Raw genomic sequence first — 20,864 nt, forward strand, 5'->3', positions numbered from 1 at the left:
AGTTGGTTGGCAGCTAAGTCATTCATATTGCTGCTGTCATAGAGTGTGGAAATGTATATAATTCACAACCACTGACATTGAGTTGGGATTTCACTATATGAGGCTGGTCTGATGTGATGATGTAATTACATAAAGGGCTCTTGGCTCGCTTTGAGTTCAGTTTTCTGATCTTCAATAATTGAGTTGCTACAGCTTTCCTGAAACAAAAAATGCCTCTGTTATTTTATTTGCAAAAATCTACATTGGTGACCACGATGCTCTTGAACAATTCCAGAATTATTGAACGTGTCGGCCAATGCAATCATTTTGAAGCTGCCTGAGTTTTGGGAGCAAAAATGCCATCACTTGGTTCGTACAAATAGATGCTCAATTCACACTGAGAAATTTCTGCTGACAGCACCTAATATTCCTATGTAGTAGCATCATTCAGCAACTCCATAGCTGCAAGAGTGGTGGGTCTAATAGACTACCTCCCTGAACACGATAAATACCGATTGCTGTAGTCTCAGCCTATACAGACTTTTGGTCTATCAGAGTCTGAGCATGCCAGGGTGCTCTCCTTACCTGGTCTCAGTGATGCTAGGCCTTCAGAGTTGATGGACCACATGCTGTCTCTCCTGGGAAATCACCACCCTTGTTTTGTTTTTACAGAAAATGCAGTAAATGCCAGATCAAGTTTGCATAGTCTTTGCTATTGCATCCATGAAGGACTATAGGGAATTTGCTAAAATGGCTGATACTCTACCCTCAGCTAGGCAGTGGCACATCATTCCTCCTGCTTTCACTGCCTCAATAAACCTGGTCAGCAAGATCCCCAACATAAGGTCTCCTGTGGCTGCGAAACAGACAAGGCTAGACCCGTGCATTTATTATGCTTGCTTTGGTAGGAATGCTAAGAAGTGCCGACCACCTTGCCACTTCGACAGTGCCAGTGCATCAGGACATCAGAGGTCTGTGAACACCGTGGTTTCCATCTGCCAGTGTCGTCTACTGTTCATTAGACACCTGTCCAGGGCAACGCTTCCTGTGTGACATGGGTGCTCAAGTGAGTGTACTGCCAACATCGCCTATTGATGCAAAGGCAAAGAACACTGAACCCTTGCTGGAGACCACCAACAGTAGCGAGACCCAGATCTATGGGACACAAAGTGTGATGCTTTACTTCAGTGGGGCGACTTTACACATGGGAGTTCGTCATGACTAAAGTGGCTAGACCTCTGCTTGGTGCAGATTTCTTGTGTGCCCAGGGACTTTAGGTCAATCTTAAGTACAGCTGGCTTGTGGATGTCAAAGACTTTGGGTTGTTACCCTGTTCCCCCAGTAAGTTCCTCACAATGAGTCTGTCAAGTACATACTCCACCACATGTGAGGTTACTCCTCCAAGGCTGGGTGAATTCCCAAACTGCACCAAGCCCACATTCCCCACAACAGACACAAAACATGTGGTTGAGCACCACATTTCTGCAACTGGCCCAACAGTCTATGCCCGTTGAAAAGCTGGCAGCCACAACGGTTGAGTTTGCCAACATGGAAGGACTTGGCATTGTACATCGGTTGAGTACTCAATGGGCTTCGCCCCTCAAAGTGGTCCCTAAGTCAGATGGTGGTTGCTGCCTATGTGGCGATTACCAATGCTTAAACCAGGCCACCACCCCTATCGCTACCCTGTCCCACACATTCAAGACTTCCCAGCACATTTAGCTGGAAAGTAAATTTTTTCCAAATTTGATCAAGTTAGGTTCCCAAAACTGCTGAGACAACCTGAACTGGCCTCTGATTTTCTGCGCATGCTGCTTGTACTGAAAAATGAAGCACAGATTTCCAATGGCTGAAGGACTCTACATTAAAAGACTTAAGATTTTCTTTTTGTTTATTTGGATGCCAGTGCATCCAAATCCAATTTTGTGTTTTATTTCCACACACTCTTTAAGCAACTAAGCCAACATGGGTTGATTATAAACCCCGCTAAATGTCAGTTTGGGTTGTTAACCATTGACATCTCTGACCATTGCACCTTTGCAAAAAGTGTGAAACTCCTCCATCAAGAGTAGCCGCTATATTGGATTTCCCACTGCCTTGCACTACTAAAAAGCTACAGGAGTTTTTAGACATGGAGAATTTCTAGCACCGCTTTATTCTGCAAACTGCTGAACTTCTGCTCCCCCTGTATAGAGCACTTAAAGGCAATACCTCTAATCACGTGCTTGACTAGTCAGCGGACATGACCATGCTATTTGATGAAACAAAATGAGCTCTTTCTAACACGCACCCACTCCTCAAACACACCCATAGCCATAGACTATGCTGTGGGTGATGTGTGCGAACAGTTAATCAGAGGCGTGTGGCAGCTGCTCACCTCCTTCAGCCACCAACTCTGTTACCCACCCCCCCTGCCCCCACCAAAAGGAAGTACAGTATGTTCAACCATGAGCATCTTTGTCTCTACCTGCCTGTCCACCATTTCATTTTCTTTTAGAGGGTTGCCATTTCACAGTGTTCGTTGATCACAAACCCCTGATGTGCATGATGGCCAAAATATCGGACCCTTGGACTACATGGCAGCAATGCCACCTGGCCTACATATCCGAGTTCACCATTGATATACAACATACCAAGGGTAAAAATAATGCCGCGGCTGATTGCGTCGCACAGCCAGCCAATGAGGCCATACACACAGAGTTTGACATCACACCGCAGTGTATCATCCACAGTTCAATGGCCTACGCAAGCAGTTTCACTGCTCCTTAAAGGCTTCTCTGAGGGCTTCTCTGACTGATGAGTGCTGGCTTGATTGTGTCCTGTGGGTCCTGCTGGGGCTCAGAACACCTCCGGGGGGCCAAGGGGAGCTACGCAAGGTAATGTAGTTGGTGAAAATGTACATAATTCACAGCCACCAACATTGAGTTGGGGTTTCACTTCAAGAGGCTGGTCTGACATGATGTAGTAATGACATAAAGGGTTTCTACACTTTTGAGTTAAGTTATTTGGTGTTCAATAAATGAATTGCTATGGCTTTTCTGAAACATAAACACCTCCGCTATTTTATTTGCAAAAATCTACACTGTTATGAAATCACCTGCACACCAGATCAGGTTTACTCCCCTGAAGAATATCATTGTATCAGTTACTGTAATCTTGGTCCTGATGAATAAGACTACATATATTATGTCATGGTGGACAAAGGACATTTAAAAAATGCTTGTCGTGACCAAAACTACAGCAAACACCATTTCTCCTCTCCAAAGAAAATTGATAATTTCAGGTTTTGAAATTTAGCAAAGTGGCTGAAAATTGAATTTGTTCCCATCAGGGGTGAAACACATAAAGTAGAATAGTTTAAACATTACATTTCAAAAATATTACAGTAAGCTAGATCTTGCCGGGAAGGGGTGACAGTTAGTAATTCAATCAATAATGTACATAGGAAAAATGAGATACAATACGAATTTCAAAGCTCCTGAACCTGATGGTGGATTTCTACATCACACTTTGCGCAGTATGTGTTTTACTTAAACCTCGCAAAGAAATTTTTAAGTGACCAAAACTTTACATTGACTGTCTTGATTAATATAGGAAGTTATGGCTGCAATTTCTCAGTTCAAATATTTTTGTAGTGACATGGTAATTCTTTCTGGTAATCTTGATTATCAACCTCCCTGTGCTAGAGAACGAATAACTTTAACAGTGAGATATTAAGTTTAAATGCAGCAATGTTGTTAAGGATTTCAACATTCCTTTTACTTGTACCTTTCCATCTCTTTTTAATTTTTAAGACTTTAATTCATACACTGTAAGTTATCACTTTCTCTATAGTTCCAGTTACCGTTTCAAACCTTAATTTTTGTTGACCAATTAGATGCTCTACCGATCCTCGTAGTTATTATGCTCACACATATCCTGATGTTCTATTGTGGCATTACCAGTTCACAATGAATATTCTGGCACAAAGTACAGAAAAAGTTACTGCCTTTTACTCTGAGAATGCTAAGGAAGGATTGGAATATACATATGTGAGTTTATACTCCTAGATTTTAAGTAGCTTTCTCTAGCCATCTATTTCCTTGCAATCTTTTGCTGTGATTAACTCCATTAGGAGGGTGCTATTCATGAGTGTCTTAAAGAAGAAGAAATGGAGACAGACAAAGAGACTTGAGGAGTTCCAGCATGCAGATCTTTTGCAGATGAAGGTTCAGTTTCAATGTTGAAGAAATTAAAATTAAGTGTGCTTAAAGAGGTTTGATTTGCATTGTACAATTTATACTTCTGGAACTAGATGCTGTTTTGTTGTTCACTTGAATGTGAAATCCTCTGCTATTTTTGCCTTAATTTTAATGACTAAATGTAATTCCCCAGTTTAATCAGATAAAATACAACACTTTACTGTCGACAACAAAAGTATTTATATGCTTAAAGTAAAGAATAAAGCAAGAAGAACTTTAAAAGTTTTATTGACATGATTGTTTAACGAAGCATATGTGCATTAAACATCATATATACTTGATCTCAATATGATTTAATTTGTTTGTAAAAGTCAAAGCAGATTTCAAAGAGCCTATTATTTTTGCCTGATATGAAAATAAGAGCACATGATCAATCGATGTCTGCATTTGAAACACTAAGGTACGTAGTACACTGAGCAATTTAAAACGGATTTAGCGTGATTATAGAAATTCTGTGAAGATAGAGAAGCATTTTATCAATCAACCATTCAAAAATCAGGGCGATTCTTCTTCAGGTATTTATAATCGGTGTTGACTGCAATAAACTGTCAAAATAAGAATAAAACAAATCAGCAGGCATATTTCTCAATCATTTCACAGTTCATTTATTATGTTATGACTACTACTTTATCCAGATTATTTAAATGCATGAAAGGAAATAAATTTACTTCCAACAGTGCAATAACAAGTAAATCTTCTCAACAAATTTTCTTTCCTCTATTACCTTGTATTGCTGATTATGGCCCAACTTGTTCCATGGCTCAGGGTTGTTCTTTTTATCCCAGCTGAAGAAAACAATGGAAGTTTATAAATATACAGGATCATAAATCATCTGAATGATACAGCAGTAGTTCATTTATTTCATTATGTCACCACAACACTTCGACGAATCAATCCAATTAGTTGTACTCCATGTTTTTGCATGCTAGCCCAGCAAGTGTTTCCAGTTCATGGATGTAACCAATTACCATTAGAAATTATTATTGAATTTGCTTCGACCACCCTCTCAAAAACAACTTGTAGCATAAAAGCATTTATTTGGCATCAATGGGAAAGCCAGTGCAGCCCCGTCACTAGGCTCATATGCAAACTTGGCTCATTAATCAGCTCTGCAAACAGCCATGGGACAGTGGAGAGAAGGTCACTTTTCACAATCAATGTACATTTAAGGTTGGAATGATTTGGCGTTCAACCAAAAATGAGAATTGTGATGTTCTGATTAAAGAAATCTTGACTTGGGTGAATGCTCTGTTAAATACTGCCCATATACAAAGTTTTGTCAGCAAGAAATAACCGATTGTACAACACATAAAAATATGAAGTATATTTACAAATTTCAGCTTTATCGAACAGTTAGCAAGAAGAAAAAAAAAACTAAAAGGGCCCATTACAGTTAACTCCAAATGTGCACATAAAGTTGAAGCTCATCTTAAAGTTGTCTTAATACTCACGCTCTGGACTCACAGTCTGCATGAAAGCACACACCACATTCCGAACGTCGCTCAAAATCCATCTGGAACAAATGGGCACTCTCTCAGGAGTACTGGCCATTCTTCCTTGGAGCCAGTCATCTGCACTTCATGCAACAGGGACACTCCTTCCCATGGCACTCTCAGCCATTCTTCCCCCACCTCCCCACCCCCTGTCCTCTCTGCAGGTCCCACCAAAAAAGACCAGCGGACCACACTGACTGTCACAAATCTCACTCCACCTAGCTCTCTCTAGAACCTTGTCATAATTCCTGATTGGCTGACACAAAATTCTCAAGTTGAACATCATAGGCCCTTTTCTTTTGGCTGAAACCAAAACATTCTAAATGCAGAGCACACTGGTTTGAAAGAACTGCTTAAATGAAATACCTGCAGCATAGCAGTAAATATCTTACCCAGTCATTACACTCTACCACCATGTCCTTTACACTCTTACCATTACACTCTACCACCATGTCCTTTACACTCTTACCATTACACTCTACCACCATGTCCTTTACACTCTTACCATTACACTCTACCACCATGTCCTTTACACTCTTAAACTCTTACCATTACACTCTACCAAAATAGTCATGTCCTTGAGACTTAGGAACTTATTAAACCATTACTAATAACACAGTAATCAATTAAATGTTGTGGTTTCAGGACCCCTAATCCATTAGTAAAAGGAAGTAGCATATCTGACCATGGGAATTCTGCTTCCCAGGTGCATCCTCTGCCAGACTAGCTAGGGGTTTCCTGACTCTCTGAAACCTCCTTATCTCATCTTCACCTTCTCCAGATTCAACCACTCCTTGTGATGTCATCTGTCTACTGGAGGACGTCTTCCCCTGTTCCATCACTGAAGCTTTCCTCAGTTTAAGCAGGTGCTGCTGAACATCTTCAACCTCTGCTGGCACAAAACGGTGAGTCCTCTCTCGGAAAGAGGTGTCCTCGGTCACTCTAATAGCGTGGCAAGTACTCAACAACATCAGACTTGTCAGTAGAAAAGGCACCTTCCTGTTCCAACATATTCTCCTTTTCCATTTCTCGTGTATCGATGAGTCACCACAGTTGCATGACTTTGATGTCAACTTCCTCGATCCAGGAAAAATAGGCACTACCATCATTGGAAAAAGTCGGGCAGTTGGCACCCTACATTTGAGGGTTACCTCTCTCCATGAGGTGTTCTTGATAATTACTGTCATGCTGTTTACAGCTGAAGATTTCTGTAGTTCCAAGTCTCATCAGCACTCCTGGGGGTAAGCGTGACTCTTCTTGCTTGTCATCAGGAGCATCCACCTGGATGGCTGAGGCGCTGGGCATTCCATCAAACGTGGGGGTTCCTGTGCCTCTGGCTGTTCCACCAGGACACAATAGGACAGGTTTAGACTGGGTGTACCACACAGTTTCTTGTTTCTGTTCATCATCCTGCTTCGGAGGAACTTGCACTTCTCAAAAGCAGCTCTGAACACCAGGTGAATGGACAGGCACTGCCGCCACTCTCTCCGCACTAATCCTAACCTCACCATCAAACCCGCAAACAAAGGTGGTGCCGTAGTGGTCTGGAGGACGGACCTCTACCTCACTGAGGCCAAATGGCAGCTCTCTGACACCTCCTCTTACTTACCCCTGAAACAGGACCCAACCAAAAAACATCAAACCATTGTCTCCCGTACCATCACTGCCCTTATCAACTCCGGAGACCTTCCATCCTCAGCCAAAAAACTCATAATTCCCACACCCCCCACTGCTCGCTTTTACCTCCTCTCCAAAATCCATAAGCCTGACTGTTCTGGTAGGTCTATAGTTTGGGCCTGCTCCTGCCCCACCAAACTTGTATCTACCTACCTGGACTCCATTTTGTCACCCATAGTTCAGTCCCTCCCTACCTACATCGGGATACATTCCATGCCCTCCACCTCTTCAATAACTTCCAGTTCCCCAGTCCTGACAGCTTCATTTTCACAATGGATGGCCAATTCTTATGCACTTCAATTCCTCATCAAGAAGGCCTCAAAGCACTCCGCTACTTTCTTGACAATAGACCTCACCAGTTCCCCAACACCACCACACTCCTCCGGTTGGCGGAACTGGTACTCACACTTAATAACTTCTCTTTCGGCTTTTCCCACTTTCTCCAGATCAAGGGTGCAGCTATGGGCACTCGCATGGGCCCTAGCTATGCCTGCCTCTTTGTGGGTTATGTGGAACAGTCTATGCTCCAAATCTATACTGGTACTGCTCCCCAACTTTTCCTTTGATGCATTGATGACTACATTGGTGCTGCTTCCTGCACCCATGCTGAGCTCGTCAATTTCATTGACTTTGCCTCTAACTTTCACCCAGCCCTCAAATTCACTTGGTCCATCTCAGACACTTCTCTCCCCTTTCTCATTCTCTTGGTCTCTATCTCTGGAGATAGACTGTCCACTGACATCTTCTATAAACCCACTGACTCCCATAACTACCTTGACTATACCTCTTCCCACCTTGCCAAATGCAAAAATTCTATTCCCTATTCCTGGTTCCTCCGTCTCCGCCGCATCTGCTCCAAGGATGAGGCTTTCCGTTCCAGGACATCCCAAATGTCCTCTTTCTTTAAGAATCGTGGTTTCCCTTCTGCCATCATCAATGATGCCCTCAACTGCATCTCCTCCATTTCCCGCTCTTCAGCCTTCACCCCATCCTCCCGTCACCACAACAGGGACTGTGTCCCCCTTGTCCTCACTTACCACCCCACCAGCCTCCGGATCCAGCATATTATCCTCCGCAACTTCCGCCACCTTCAACAGGACCCCACTACTAAGGACATCTTTCCCTCTCTATCCCTCTCTGCTTTTCGCAGGGATCATTCCCTCTGCGACTGCCTGGTCCACACGTCCCTCCCCACAGATTTCCCACCTGGTATTTATCCCTGCAAGCGTAAGTGCTACACCTGTCTCTACACCTCATCTCTTACCACCATTCAGGGCCCCAAACAGTCCTTCCAGATGAGGCAACACTTCACTTGTGAGTCTGTTGGGGTAATCTATTGCATCCGGTGCTCCCAGTGCGGCCTCCTCTACATTGGCGAAACCCGATGCAGATTGGGGGACCACTTCGTCAAGCACCTACGCCACAACAGACAGGATCTCCTGGTTGCCACTCACTTCAACTTTCCCTCTCATTCCCATTTGGATATGTCCATACATGGCCTCCCCTACTGCCATGATGAGGCCAAACTTCGATTGGAGGAACAACATCTCATATACCGTCTGGGTAGTCTCCAGCCCCTTGGTATGAACTTTGAATTCTCCAACTTCCGGTAATTCCCTCCCTCTCCCTTCCCCATCCCACCTCTACTCTGTCTCCTCTTCTAGCTGCCTATCACCTCTCATAACTCTGCCTTCTTCTACTACCCACAGTGTTTTCCCCTTAGATTCCTTCTTCACCTCTCCTGCCTATCCTCTCCCCCACCCCTTGATCTTTCCTCTGATTGGTTTTCCACCCTCTCCCAACCTTCTTTATAGGGCCCCTGCCCCCTCCTTCTTTAGTCCTGACGAAGGGTCTCAACCAGAAACGTTGACTGCTTCTTTCAACTGTTGCTGCCCGACCTGCTGAGTTCATCCAGCGTTTTTGTACGTCTTGATTTGACCACATCATCTGCAGTGCACTTTGTGTTTAGGGTTTTCAAAAAGCTCTTTCCATTTTTTTCCTTGCATGCTCCCACAAGCCTTCTCACAAAGGAAGTATTGTTCCCACAAGAATGGAAGCTCCACTCTTTTTGACTGGATCCAGGCAGACCAAAACATAGAAACATAGAAAACCTACAGCACAATACAGGCCCTTCGACCCACAAAATTGTGCCAAACATGTCCCTACCTTAGAAATTACTATGCTTACCCACAGCCCTCTATTTCCCTAAGCTCCATGTACCTATCCAAAAATCTCTTAAAAGACCCTATCATATCCACCTCCACCACCATTGCCGGCAGCCCATTCCGTGCTCACCACTCTGAGTAAGAACTTACCCCTGACGTCTCCTCTGTACTTGCTTCCCAGCACCTTAAACCCATGTCTCTTGTGACAACCATTTCAGCCCTGGGAAAAAGCCTCTGACTATCCACTCGATCAATGCCTCTCATCATCTTATACACCTCTATCAGGTCACCTCTCATCCTCCGTCACTCCAAGGAGAAAAGGCCGAGTTCACTTAACCTGTTTTCATAAGGCATGCTCCCCAATCCAGGCAACTTCCTGGTAAATCTCCTCTACACCCTTTCTATGGTTTCTACAAACTTCCTGTAGTGAAGCGACCAGAATTGAGCACAGTACTCCAAGTGCGGTCTGACCAGGGTCCAATATAGCTGCAAAATTACTTCTGAGATCCTAAATTCAATTCCCCAATTAATGAAGGCCTATACACCATACAATTTTTTAACCACAGAGTCAACCTGTGCAGCTGCTTTGAGCGTCCTATGGACTCGGACCCCAAGATCCCTCTGATCCTCCACTCTGCCAAGAGTCTTACCATTAATACTATATTCTGGAATCATATTTGACCTACCAAAATGAACCACTTTACACTTATCTGAGTCGAACTCCATTTGCCACTTCTCTGCCCAGCTTTGCATCCTATCAATGTCCTGCTGTAACTTTGACAGCCCTCCATACTATCCACAACACCCCCAACCTTTGTGTCATCAGCAAACTTACTAACCCATCCCTCCACTTCCTTATCCAGGTCATTTATAAAAATCATGAAGAGCAAAGGTCCCAGAACAGATCCCTGAGGCACTCCACTGCTGACTCTATTGGTGTGTCAATAGTCCTATTTACTCCAATATCTTCTTCCAAAAGCTCCAGTTTCAACTACAAGTAACCATCATATGGGTACTCAGCGGTACTCCCTTGAACCTCAATGGATGGCCAATGCATCAAATACCAGATGTAAAAGGATCTATACAGCAAAATAACTTGAGAATCTGTGTCAAGTATGACTCTAGCATAAACATCTTCAATCCATATGGATACATCAGAGCTTGGTCCCACCAAACCTTCAAGAATACTGTTTTGCACTTTAGTATTTCCCTTGATTCAAGGAACATATCCTCTCTGAAATGCCAACCCATTCCTTTACTTGGGTCTCCTCCCCTCAGTTTTGCTCTGTTTGATTAACTGCTGGTTTACTTTTTGAAGATTTAGTTGTCCCTCACAATCTCGCTTGAGATGTCCACCTTCTTTACAGCTGTAACAGAATATACCAGTTGCCACTCTAGTTTAGCAGCATTCCTCTGCATTGTAAGTCCTACAGGTGGGTTGGGTTTCCCAATGGACATATCACATTTAGCTGAAACATTAGCAGCCATCCATCAAATCAGCTCAGCTTGGAAGTTATCCAGCTCATTCCTCAGAAGCTCCTTCTCTGTGGCATCAGGGGTCACTTTAGCAGCAGAAGCTACCACTGAAGACAGTACTCGGGTTTTGGAAATGTTCTGCTTCTCAATCATGTTTCCTCCTCTCTAAATTCCCTGAGTAACTTTAGTAAAAGATGGAGGAAGGCACATCTGGTGGGTCATTTGACTAAGTAGTGCAATCACGTCATGTGACAGTTTGTTCCATCCTCAAGCAATTTCTCTCGGATAGTTGAATACCCACTTTGTGGCACAAACAATGCAGCAATTTCTCCAACCTGAAAAGGCAGGTAGGCGGCTTCTCTCCTTCCTCCTAGACTGTGTGTCTAGACTTCATGCTAAGATCGGCTGCACTTCCAGCAGTGCCAAAAGCACCTCCGAGAGGTTCCAAGTAATTGACTGACGTGGCTAATGGATTTTCTGCCTTTAGGAACCTCACCATATCAGCTGCCAGACCCTTTCAACTCTCTACCAGTCTCTGTTTTTTCGTATTAACTGAGCACTGCTATTCATCACGTAACTGGAATGTCTGCTCAGCCCAAGCCTCATATTCTTCTTCCTCATCACGTGTGGGCTTGACTCCAGATAACACTCTCAGCCTCTCAGCCAATAATAACTCTGGCTCTCCACAGATACACTTCTGCATTGATCAACCAGTGATATAATAGCCAAAACTAGCTGAGAATCAACTGCTGAAGCAACAATGAGACTTTCCACATCAAACAACTCTTGACCCTCACTTTGCAGGAATGAGAACAACTTGTCTTTAAACTCTTTGCCCTCAGCTACATGCCCACCCTTCTCTAAAAATATGGACTGCCCATGGCCCTGCCTCTCCAGGCTCTCCCAACCCATGCAACTTCTGTCACATCACTGCTAGCCTGAACTAACACAACATCCTTACTAACTAATTGGTGTTCAATCAATGTATCTTTCCCCAAAATCTTTACAGAACTTAGCACTCTGAATAAAAGTTCATTGGGAATCCAGACATCCACCCCACTCATAACACAAGCATTATTTGTGGATAATCTCTTTGCAATGAACCAATCTTTAATCCCTTCGTCATCCATAATTAACAGTCACTTTTAACACACAAACTGCTTAATCAATTCTTAACAGTAAATACACAGCATTCAGCGAATCTCAGATGATCCCCCATATTTGTAACCCCCTCACCGGGTCTCCTTTGCAAACTTGGCTCATTAGCTGGCTCTGCTATCAGCCATAGGACTCAGCAGTGAGAAGGCCACTTTTCATAAATAATATATGTCTAGAGTCAACCAAAAAAGAACGTTGTGATGTTCTGATTAAAGGAACCTAAATTTGGGTGAACACTGTGTAAGTACTGCCCATCCTGACTTGCTGATGCAGCATTTTTAGGTTGAACATCATGGCACCCTATCTTTTAGATGAAACCAAAGTATTCTAAAAGCAGAACACACTGCTTTTTCAGAGCTGCTAAAATGAAATGGCTGCAGCATAGCAGTAAAAATCTTAACCAGAACATTACATCAGCATTTATTATTTATCGTGAACTTACACAGGACAAGCTTGCCGCTCTAAATCACACTAACCCTTCTGGTGAATATATTCCCAGTGTGCTGTTAGCTAAGAGCTTCCATGATTTTCACCCAGTGACAATGAAGGAACTATGATATACAGTTGATTCTGGTTATCTGGGCTATTGACTACTTGGAATAACTCTTAAAGAACAAAAACTAAATCAAGAAAATTGCCAGGATTCCCGTCATTTATTTGAACACTATGCTACTTAATTTGAGGAAGAAGACTATTGCTGAACAGTGTCCAAGTAGCATCAGTCACATGTACTTGCTGACTATCAGACACTACACAATTCCAACTTGAGTTACATTCACATAGAGCAGTCACCCCTCTAAACTCCTATGTGGTCACACCATAGAAAACTTACAGCGCAATACAGGCCCTTCAGCCCACAAAGCTGTGCTGAACATGTTTTTACCTTAGAAACTACCTAGGGTTACCCATAGCCCTCTACTTTTCTAAGCTCCATGTACCATATTTATGCAATTAACATGTTGTACCTAACTCTTCACAATTCCAGTTAAGTTTGTATTGCTGGTGATTCCTCTAAGATACACTGTGGTAACACTATTGATTTTTAAGGGTAGGTGGTCAGATCCTCAATGTTGGTAACAACCATTAGCAGTCACTTGGTTGTGCAAATGTTACTTGTATTTACCATTTTAAGCTTGTGTTCTTATATCCAAACTTATTGCGTGCAGCACACAGTGTTTTATTAGCTTTGAAACTTCCTCATTTCTGACCTTACAAGGAAGGGTCAATGTAAGACCAGCTGATAATCATTGGACTTAGGACATAAATGCTCTGGGACTGATTAACTTTCAATAATCACAACCATTGTCATTCCACTTTTAGTTCCTTTCCTTATAACCTTAAATTTATAATGAGGCATCTCTTCAGATCTTCTGTTCAATTTCATGTAGCTGGAGTCACGACTTGTTGGGAGAAGCAGGATATTAAAAAAAAAATAAGCCACCTGTCAGGACTTTCTGTTCAGTTTCAGATTGACTGGGTTATTAAGCAATTGGCAAGGACTGAACAAACAAATTTGATTTGGGTGGCGAGGCCATAGTATGCATGGACAAGGTAAGAGTGAGGAAATGAGACTTTAGTTCAAGTGGCTTCAGTAAAATGAAGTGGAGGCCAAGGTGAGTTTCTTGTAAGTTTCTCTTTCTTTATTATTGCAAAGGTAGAGCAGTGGGAATGGAACCCAGGGCAGTGATGTGCTCCTCATGCATTATGTAGGAAGACCAGTTCCCTGATGACTGAGAAACTGGTGCAGGAGGCAAGATTTCAGATTTGTGGGTCATTGTGATCTCTTCTGAGGAAGATATAACCTGTACAAAAAGATGGGTTACTTCTGACTTTGAGGGGAATCAATTCCATGAGGGCAGGTTGGCTAGAGACGTTGGGGAGGATTTAAACTAATTCAGGGGGTTCAGAGTGTTAAGTCAGAGGATGGGACAGTTGGTATATAGGTAGATGTTGCATTTAGAAAAACTGTGAGGAAGGATAGGCAGCTGACAGGGCAAGATTGCAGACAGTGGGATGGGTTAAAATATGTCTATTTTTTATGCAAGCGGAATCAGGAACAAGGACGATGAACTTAGAGCATAGTTCAGTATATGGAACCAAGACACTGTGGCCATTACGGAAACCGGTACTAGAGCAGGAATGGTTGCTGGATGCTCCTGGGTTTAGATGTTTCAAAAGTGACAGGGAGAGAGGTAAAAGAGGTAGGAGAGTGGCATTGCTAATCAGGGATTGTGACTATGTTCAGATATGGCCCAAGTGCAGAGCAAGCAACACTGAGGCAGGTTAATAATTCACAGACTTCAACGTGAACAGAGTTAGAAAGAAAAGAAAACAAATGCCAGACCAAACAGGGCTGTTAATTAAAACTCTCAAATGGAAAATGAAGCCAACACTGCAACTGAAAAGAATGATTAAATGTAAAATGGTCTTTGAAGTCACATGACTCAACAGTCTAATTTCTCAGGCAAGGCTAAATGCAAGCAGGCAGTGAAACATTGCTGTGCTTATCTCAAGTCTCAGTAAACACTATGACAAAAAGAATGGAGTTAAATACTATCACACTGAAATGATAATTAGTTGACATATATATATTTACAAGTGCAATTGCCATATCTGCTGCGCGTCCATATCCATTGTTGTGAAAAGGCCCCCCTCCCTAGGCACAGCCCCTGAGGCACCACAGACCTGTGTCCGCTGGAAGTCCTGGATGAGCAACTTGTCCAAGATGTCCTTCGCTGAGATCCAAGTACGTTCTGAGGGAAGACCACACCCATCCCAGTCCACAAGGTACTGGACTTCACCACGTACGCAACGAGATGCCAGGAGGTGCCGCACCGTACAGTCAATGGAACCATCTACCAAGTGGAGAGGAGGGGGAGGTGGGGTATCTGAGGCCAGGGGAGAGGTAGTAATTGGCTTGAGCTTGGAAACATGGAATACTGGGTGGATCTTCAGAGATGCTGGTAGACACAATCTATATGACACCTTGTTGACAGCCTTTTCCAATACAAATGGTCCCATGTAGCACGGTGCCAATTTGTGGCTCTTGACTTTCGGGGGAAGATTCCTTGATGCCAACCTGACCTCCTGTCCTGGCTTGAATGACCTTACCTGTCAATGGAGCCAATCAGCCTGCCAGGAATGTTGCTTCTGGGTGCACAGCAGAGAAGCCCTGGCTTTGATCCAGCTGCGCTTGTAGCGCTGGATCAGCTGTTCAGCAGCAGGAACTCCTACATCAATCTCCTGATGAGGGAAGAGTGGGGGCTGGAATCCCTTCTGGCACTCAAAGGGAGACATACCAGTGGAGGATGACTGGATACTATTGTGGGTGATTTCTACCCAAACCAATTGGGAGCTCCAGGACGTGGGGTTGAAAGAGGCAAGACAGTGCAGGGTTGTCTCCAACTCCTCTTTCACTCTCTCAGTCTGGCCATTTGATTGGGGGTGGAAGCCAGACATGAGCCTAACATTGGCTCCTACAAGACAGCACAAAGCCTTCCAAAAGTGGGAAGTGAACTGTGGTTCACGATCAGTCACTATGTCTTGAGAAAAGACATGCAGCCTGAACATACTTTGAACCATGAGTGTGGGAGCTTGGGGAAGGCAATAAAATGGGCAGCTTCGGAACATCGATCCACAACAACCAAAACGGTGGTACAGCACAGGCAGTGGACATAACAGACCTGCAGGACGCTGGTGTGATGTCTTGTTCCGAGCATAGGTGGGACAGGCAGGTAGGAATTCATGGACATTCTGGGACATAGATAGCCACCGATATCGTCCTTTTATAAACTCCTGGGTCCGTTGAATTCCCAGATGTCCAGCCAAATGGGAGGAGTGATCCCATTCCAACACTTTGGAACGCAATGCAGCAGGGACAAACAGCCAATTGGGAGGTCCCTTATCTGGGCCTGGGTCTGACTGTTGGGCGGCCCTCACCTCTGCCTCTATGCCCCAGATCACTTGTGCAGTAATGCATGAGTGAGGAAGAATAGGTTCTGAATCGGCATTGTCCTCCGATCTCTTGAACTGCCAGGAGAGAGTGTTGGCCTTTGTACTCTTGCTGCCGGGACAGTAAGTGAGGGCGAAATTGAACAATGTGAAGAAGAGTGCCCACCAGGCTTGACGAGAATTGAGTCTCTTCGCATCCTGAATATAGGAGAGGTTCTTGTGATCTGTCCAGACCAGGAATGGATGATCTGCCCCCTCCAGCCAGTGTCGCCATTCCTCCAGGGCCTCCTTGACAGCCAGAAGCTCCCAGTTTCCAACATCGTAATTCCCCTCAGTTAGAATCAAGCAATGCGAAAGAAAGGCACAAGGGTGCAGCTGGCTATCTGCAGACGAGCGCTGAGAGAGGACAGCTCCAATGCCGACATTGGATGCATCTACCTTGACAATGAATGGCTGTGATGGGTCTGTGTGTTGCAGCAGCGGGACAGTGGTGAAACATCACTTTAACTCCAAAAATGCTTGGTCGGCACCATTCTGGCGGGGTTGTCTTGGTGAGTGCATTTATAGGAGCCACGATAGAACCGACATTCTGGATGAAGCAGCGATAAAAGTGCAAACCCCATGAAGCGCCGTACCTGTTTGACTGTAGATGACCCCTGTGTACTGCCTGCATTTTACTAGGATCCATTCGAACACTGGATGGGATAAGTATATAGCCCAAAAATGACAACTGGTTTTTATGGAACTTGCATTTTTTGGGCTTGATGGACAGGTTGTTTTCAAGAAGCCACCTGAGAACTCTCTAGAGATGCTAGATGTGTTTCTGATGGGAATAGATAAGGATGTAACCTAAATACACAAACACAAATTGGTTCAACATGTCTCTGAGCACCTTGTTAACAAGGGCCAGGAATACAGCGGGATCATTGACTGGACTAAAAAGCAGCATCAGGTACTCATAGTGGCCATTAGAGGTATTGAAAGCTGTCTTCCACCCATCTCCTTCCTTTATGCAAACCAAATTGTAGGCATTGCACAGATGATTTTTTGAAAACATGGTTGCTCCCTGGAGATGTTCAAACGTAGATGTCAGCAGGGGAAGAGGATCGTGATTCTCCACAGTGATGTGGTTCAGGGGCTGATAATCGATACGGGGATGGAGCTTGCCATTTTTCTTGCTAACAAAAAAGAAGCCTGCTCCTGTCAGTGAGGTTGATGGATGGATAAACCCTATGGCCAATACCTCCTTGATATATTCCTCTATGGTAACCTTTTCAGGATGAGAGAGGAAGAAAAGGCCAGCCCTGGGGAGGACTAGTGCCAGATAGGAAGTCTATGGCACAGTCCTATGGCTGGTGTGGGGGCAGGGTGGTGGCCTTCCTTTTATTGAAGGCCTCAAAGAGATCCACATATTCACCTGGAATCCCAGACAGGTCCACATCCTTAGCTGACACAGGAGGGATTCAGGGAATGGAGCTTGAGCTGGACCCAGACAGGTAGACAGGCATGCCAGTCCTCACTCTTTGGAGTGCTTTCAGAGACCGATTGATCTGCGGGTTATGTCGGGATAACCAGGGGAGACCAAGTACGAGTGGCAGTTCAGGTGAATCAACCAGATAGAAAGAGATTTGTTCATGATGGTTGCCTTTGAACTGGGAACTGGGTACAAAGGTGGATCTGGTCGGTGCCCAGAGGTCGACTGTCCATCACCTTGATGTTGATCTTTTCTCTTAATTCCTGAGTCAGACATCCCCATCTTTGAGCTAGAGAGATGTTCATGAGATTTCCAGCTGTACTACAAACTTTGTAGATTCGATAAATGCCTTAAGTTTATGGGTCTGAGACCTCCACAACAAGGAAGTTGCAAACGTTACACAATTAGGGGAAGCTGACTGCAGACAGAACCAACCCGCCAGGACTCCCCTTCCTGCTGACGGGTCTCCTCCTTTACTAGATGCTTGGGACATGCTGCTCAGAAGTGTCTTGGATTGCCACAATAGAGGCAAGAACCTTTTCTCTTGCACTGTTCTCGTTCCTCCTGAGACAGGCGCATGTGCCCTATTTGCAGAGGATCCTCCATGGACTGGGGGCTGGGTGGAAAGTGAGGGAGAGAGGGCAAGGAACGACAGTAAAACATTCTTTTCCTGCGTCACTCAGTCACCCATCTTCAACTCGAATAGACAGATTAATCAGGTCAGCCAGATTATCCTGCTCGTTCCAGACAGCGATCTCATGCCGGACCCCTGCGTTCAGTCCGTGCTGGAAGGTAGTGATGAGAGATCTCTCATTCCATCCCGTCTTTACTGCAAGAGTGTGGAATTTGACTGCATAGGCTCTCACTGTTCCTCTGACTTGGTGCAGTCTCCTGACCCCATACTAGAAGGTCAAAAATCCTCCTTAACTCTGCCACAAAATGTTGGTGTCCTTGCTCCCATAAAGCACTGAACAGGCTGAGTGAAGGTCTATCTAGAGGATTAAACATGTACACCAGTTTTCACATATCATCACCAAAATGACCAGGCTGGGCCTGGAATGTCAGCTTGTATTAGGTAATAAAATTCCTGCAACCATTAGGATCACCAGAAGGTCTGCCTGGTGATGAAGTACTCAGTTTCTGTATGGATACAGGACTCTGTGAGGCTCCAAAGGCTGATGTCAGTTCAGGTCGGGGCATGGGAATGGGAGCATTAGCAGCAGAGATTGTTGCGGCACAGAAAAGGTGGATCTGTGAGGTACTGGGAGTGGGACAGAGGTGGCCAGAGGCTGCTGAATTACATTGGCAAGAATGTTAAAGGGTGTCAGCTGACACTGGCTGTCCACAGTGAGCTCACGGATGGCGGCCGTGAGAGCGGAAATCGCAAACACCTGACTCGGATTGTCTATAGTGAGCTGTTCAACCATCTGTTCCTTGAAATGAGCCTGGGCTTGTCAGCATGAGATTATCTGCCTCCTTGCTTCCATAACTTCACTCAGAACAGATTCCATTGCCTGTAGCTTGTCCTCTACTTGACCAATGAATCTCAGGGGCAAGGTCAGCTGCTCTCTCTCTCTCTCTCTCTCTGCTGGGCCCATCTTTTTGCGGCTGAGCAACGTTCAGATATGGCCCAAGTGCAGTGCAAGAGATACTGAAGTAGGTCAATAGTTTACAGACTTTAATGCAAACAAATTCAGAGGGAAAAGAAAGCAATAAACACTAGGCCAAACAGGTCTGTTAACTAAAACTCTCAAATGAAAAACGAAGCCAACAGGCTGAAAGGAATAACTAAATGTAAAACAAATACTGCTCGTCTTCAGAGTCAGTTGACTCGACAGTCCAATTTCTGAGGTAAGGCCGAATGCAAGCAGGCAGTGAAACGTTGCTGTACTTATCTCAAGTCTCAACAAGTACGACAACAAAAAGAATGGAGTTAAATATCATTGCAATGAAATAATAATTAGCTGATAAGTGCATATTCATGAGTGCAATTGTCTACCTGCTGCCCTAATGAATCTGTGGTTGTGACAGGGATAGTATTACATCTGCAGAAAGTTGGGGTAGGGGACTTCATGATGGTATTGACTACTGAGTCAAAGTGGGTGGAAATCAGAAACATGAAGAAAATACTCTTTTGGGAGTATTCTTACACCACACCCCCAACTGTAACAGAAATACTGAGGGACAGATCTGGAGGCAAATCAGAAAGGTGCAAAAATTACAGGGTTGTTGTCAAGGGTGACTTCAACTTCCTTAAAATAGATTGGCACCTCCTTAATGCAAGAGGGTTAGATGGAGCAGAATTTATTAGATTGTCCAGGAAGGATTCTGACACAGTATGTAAACAGGCCAACCAGAAGAGATGTCATACTGGATCTGGTGCTGAGCAATGAAGCTGGTCATGTGACAGATCTCTCAGTGGATAAGCCCAACTCCCTGACACTTACCATAGCCTCGCACAGGGATAGTAGTAGATAGAATGGGAAAGAATCTAAGTGGGCTGGGCTAATCATCCAGCTGGGCTTTGGTCTTTATATTTACTTTTACAAGCAGCTTTTGTTTCCAAATTGAAGTTCATACAATTACCTTAATGCATGCAGAGTAAATTCTGGATCCTTATACTCACAAAAGCAGAATGCTTGTAACTTTCCTAAAGCTCTTTGAACTCTCTTCCAACTTAAAAGCAAGCCACATTTCACAAGTTACTGCCTGATTAACATATTAGAAGTTTTGTCAGGTACGTTGCCTACAAAATCTGCTGCATCTGGACCGCTGTTTTTGTTACTTTCATGCTTCTTCTGAGCAACATGGTCCTTCCTTGGTCCAATATGCTTTCCAAGCGGAGGCACAGAGATCGGCCTCAACACCTGTTGGTCCTCCACTAAGTAACAGACCTCAGTGTTCAGCATGGAGACAGTTCTGCAATCACCCACTACCTTTCTTAATTCATTTTTAGTTGGCTTCATCACAAGGAATATGACAGGCAAATGGTGGATGGATTCTCCTATCAAGTTGTAATTTTCCTAGCTAGTCACATTCCCAAAAGGCTGCTCCTTCAGTTTTTACTACATATAAGCTCAATATAGCTTGTGGTTGTTGTATTGCACTGTAATGGATGTCATTTCCATATGAGTTACCTTTTCTCCAGTATAAGTTCTTAGTCGGATATCTCCAGGCTTCAGTTTAGTATCTTTGAAATATCTCTCAACTCATTTTGTGGAATGACTGAAATAGCTGAACCAGTGTATAA

General features: G+C 44.1%; 2 protein-coding genes across 3 annotated transcripts in view; one reads left to right on the plus strand and one right to left on the minus strand.

The window, feature by feature from the left end:
• Positions 1-4,431: 4,431 nt before the first annotated feature.
• LOC132395695 (cytochrome c oxidase subunit NDUFA4-like) overlaps positions 4,432-20,864 on the minus strand; it is a 45,665-nt gene continuing 29,232 nt past the window's right edge. Inside the window, exons 4-6 of one of the 2 annotated variants that reach the window (XM_059972613.1) lie at positions 5,672-5,733; positions 4,945-5,005; positions 4,432-4,765 (exon numbers count right to left, since the gene is read on the minus strand). In XM_059972613.1, the coding sequence (XP_059828596.1) occupies positions 4,732-4,765; positions 4,945-5,005; positions 5,672-5,733 (157 nt within the window). In that variant the 3' untranslated portion in view covers positions 4,432-4,731. The remainder of the gene's footprint in view (positions 4,766-4,944; positions 5,006-5,671; positions 5,734-20,864) is intronic. The other variant, XM_059972614.1, reaches the window with a different exon arrangement.
• The window catches only part of LOC132395694 (proline-rich protein 36-like), a 29,663-nt gene continuing 14,548 nt past the window's right edge, over positions 5,750-20,864 (plus strand). The window contains exon 1 of the mRNA XM_059972612.1: positions 5,750-13,802. Coding sequence (XP_059828595.1) covers positions 7,175-8,689 — 1,515 coding nt within the window. The 5' untranslated portion in view covers positions 5,750-7,174 and the 3' untranslated portion in view covers positions 8,690-13,802. The remainder of the gene's footprint in view (positions 13,803-20,864) is intronic.

This window comes from Hypanus sabinus, chromosome 6 (genome assembly GCF_030144855.1).
Source record: "Hypanus sabinus isolate sHypSab1 chromosome 6, sHypSab1.hap1, whole genome shotgun sequence".
NCBI lineage: Eukaryota > Metazoa > Chordata > Chondrichthyes > Myliobatiformes > Dasyatidae > Hypanus > Hypanus sabinus.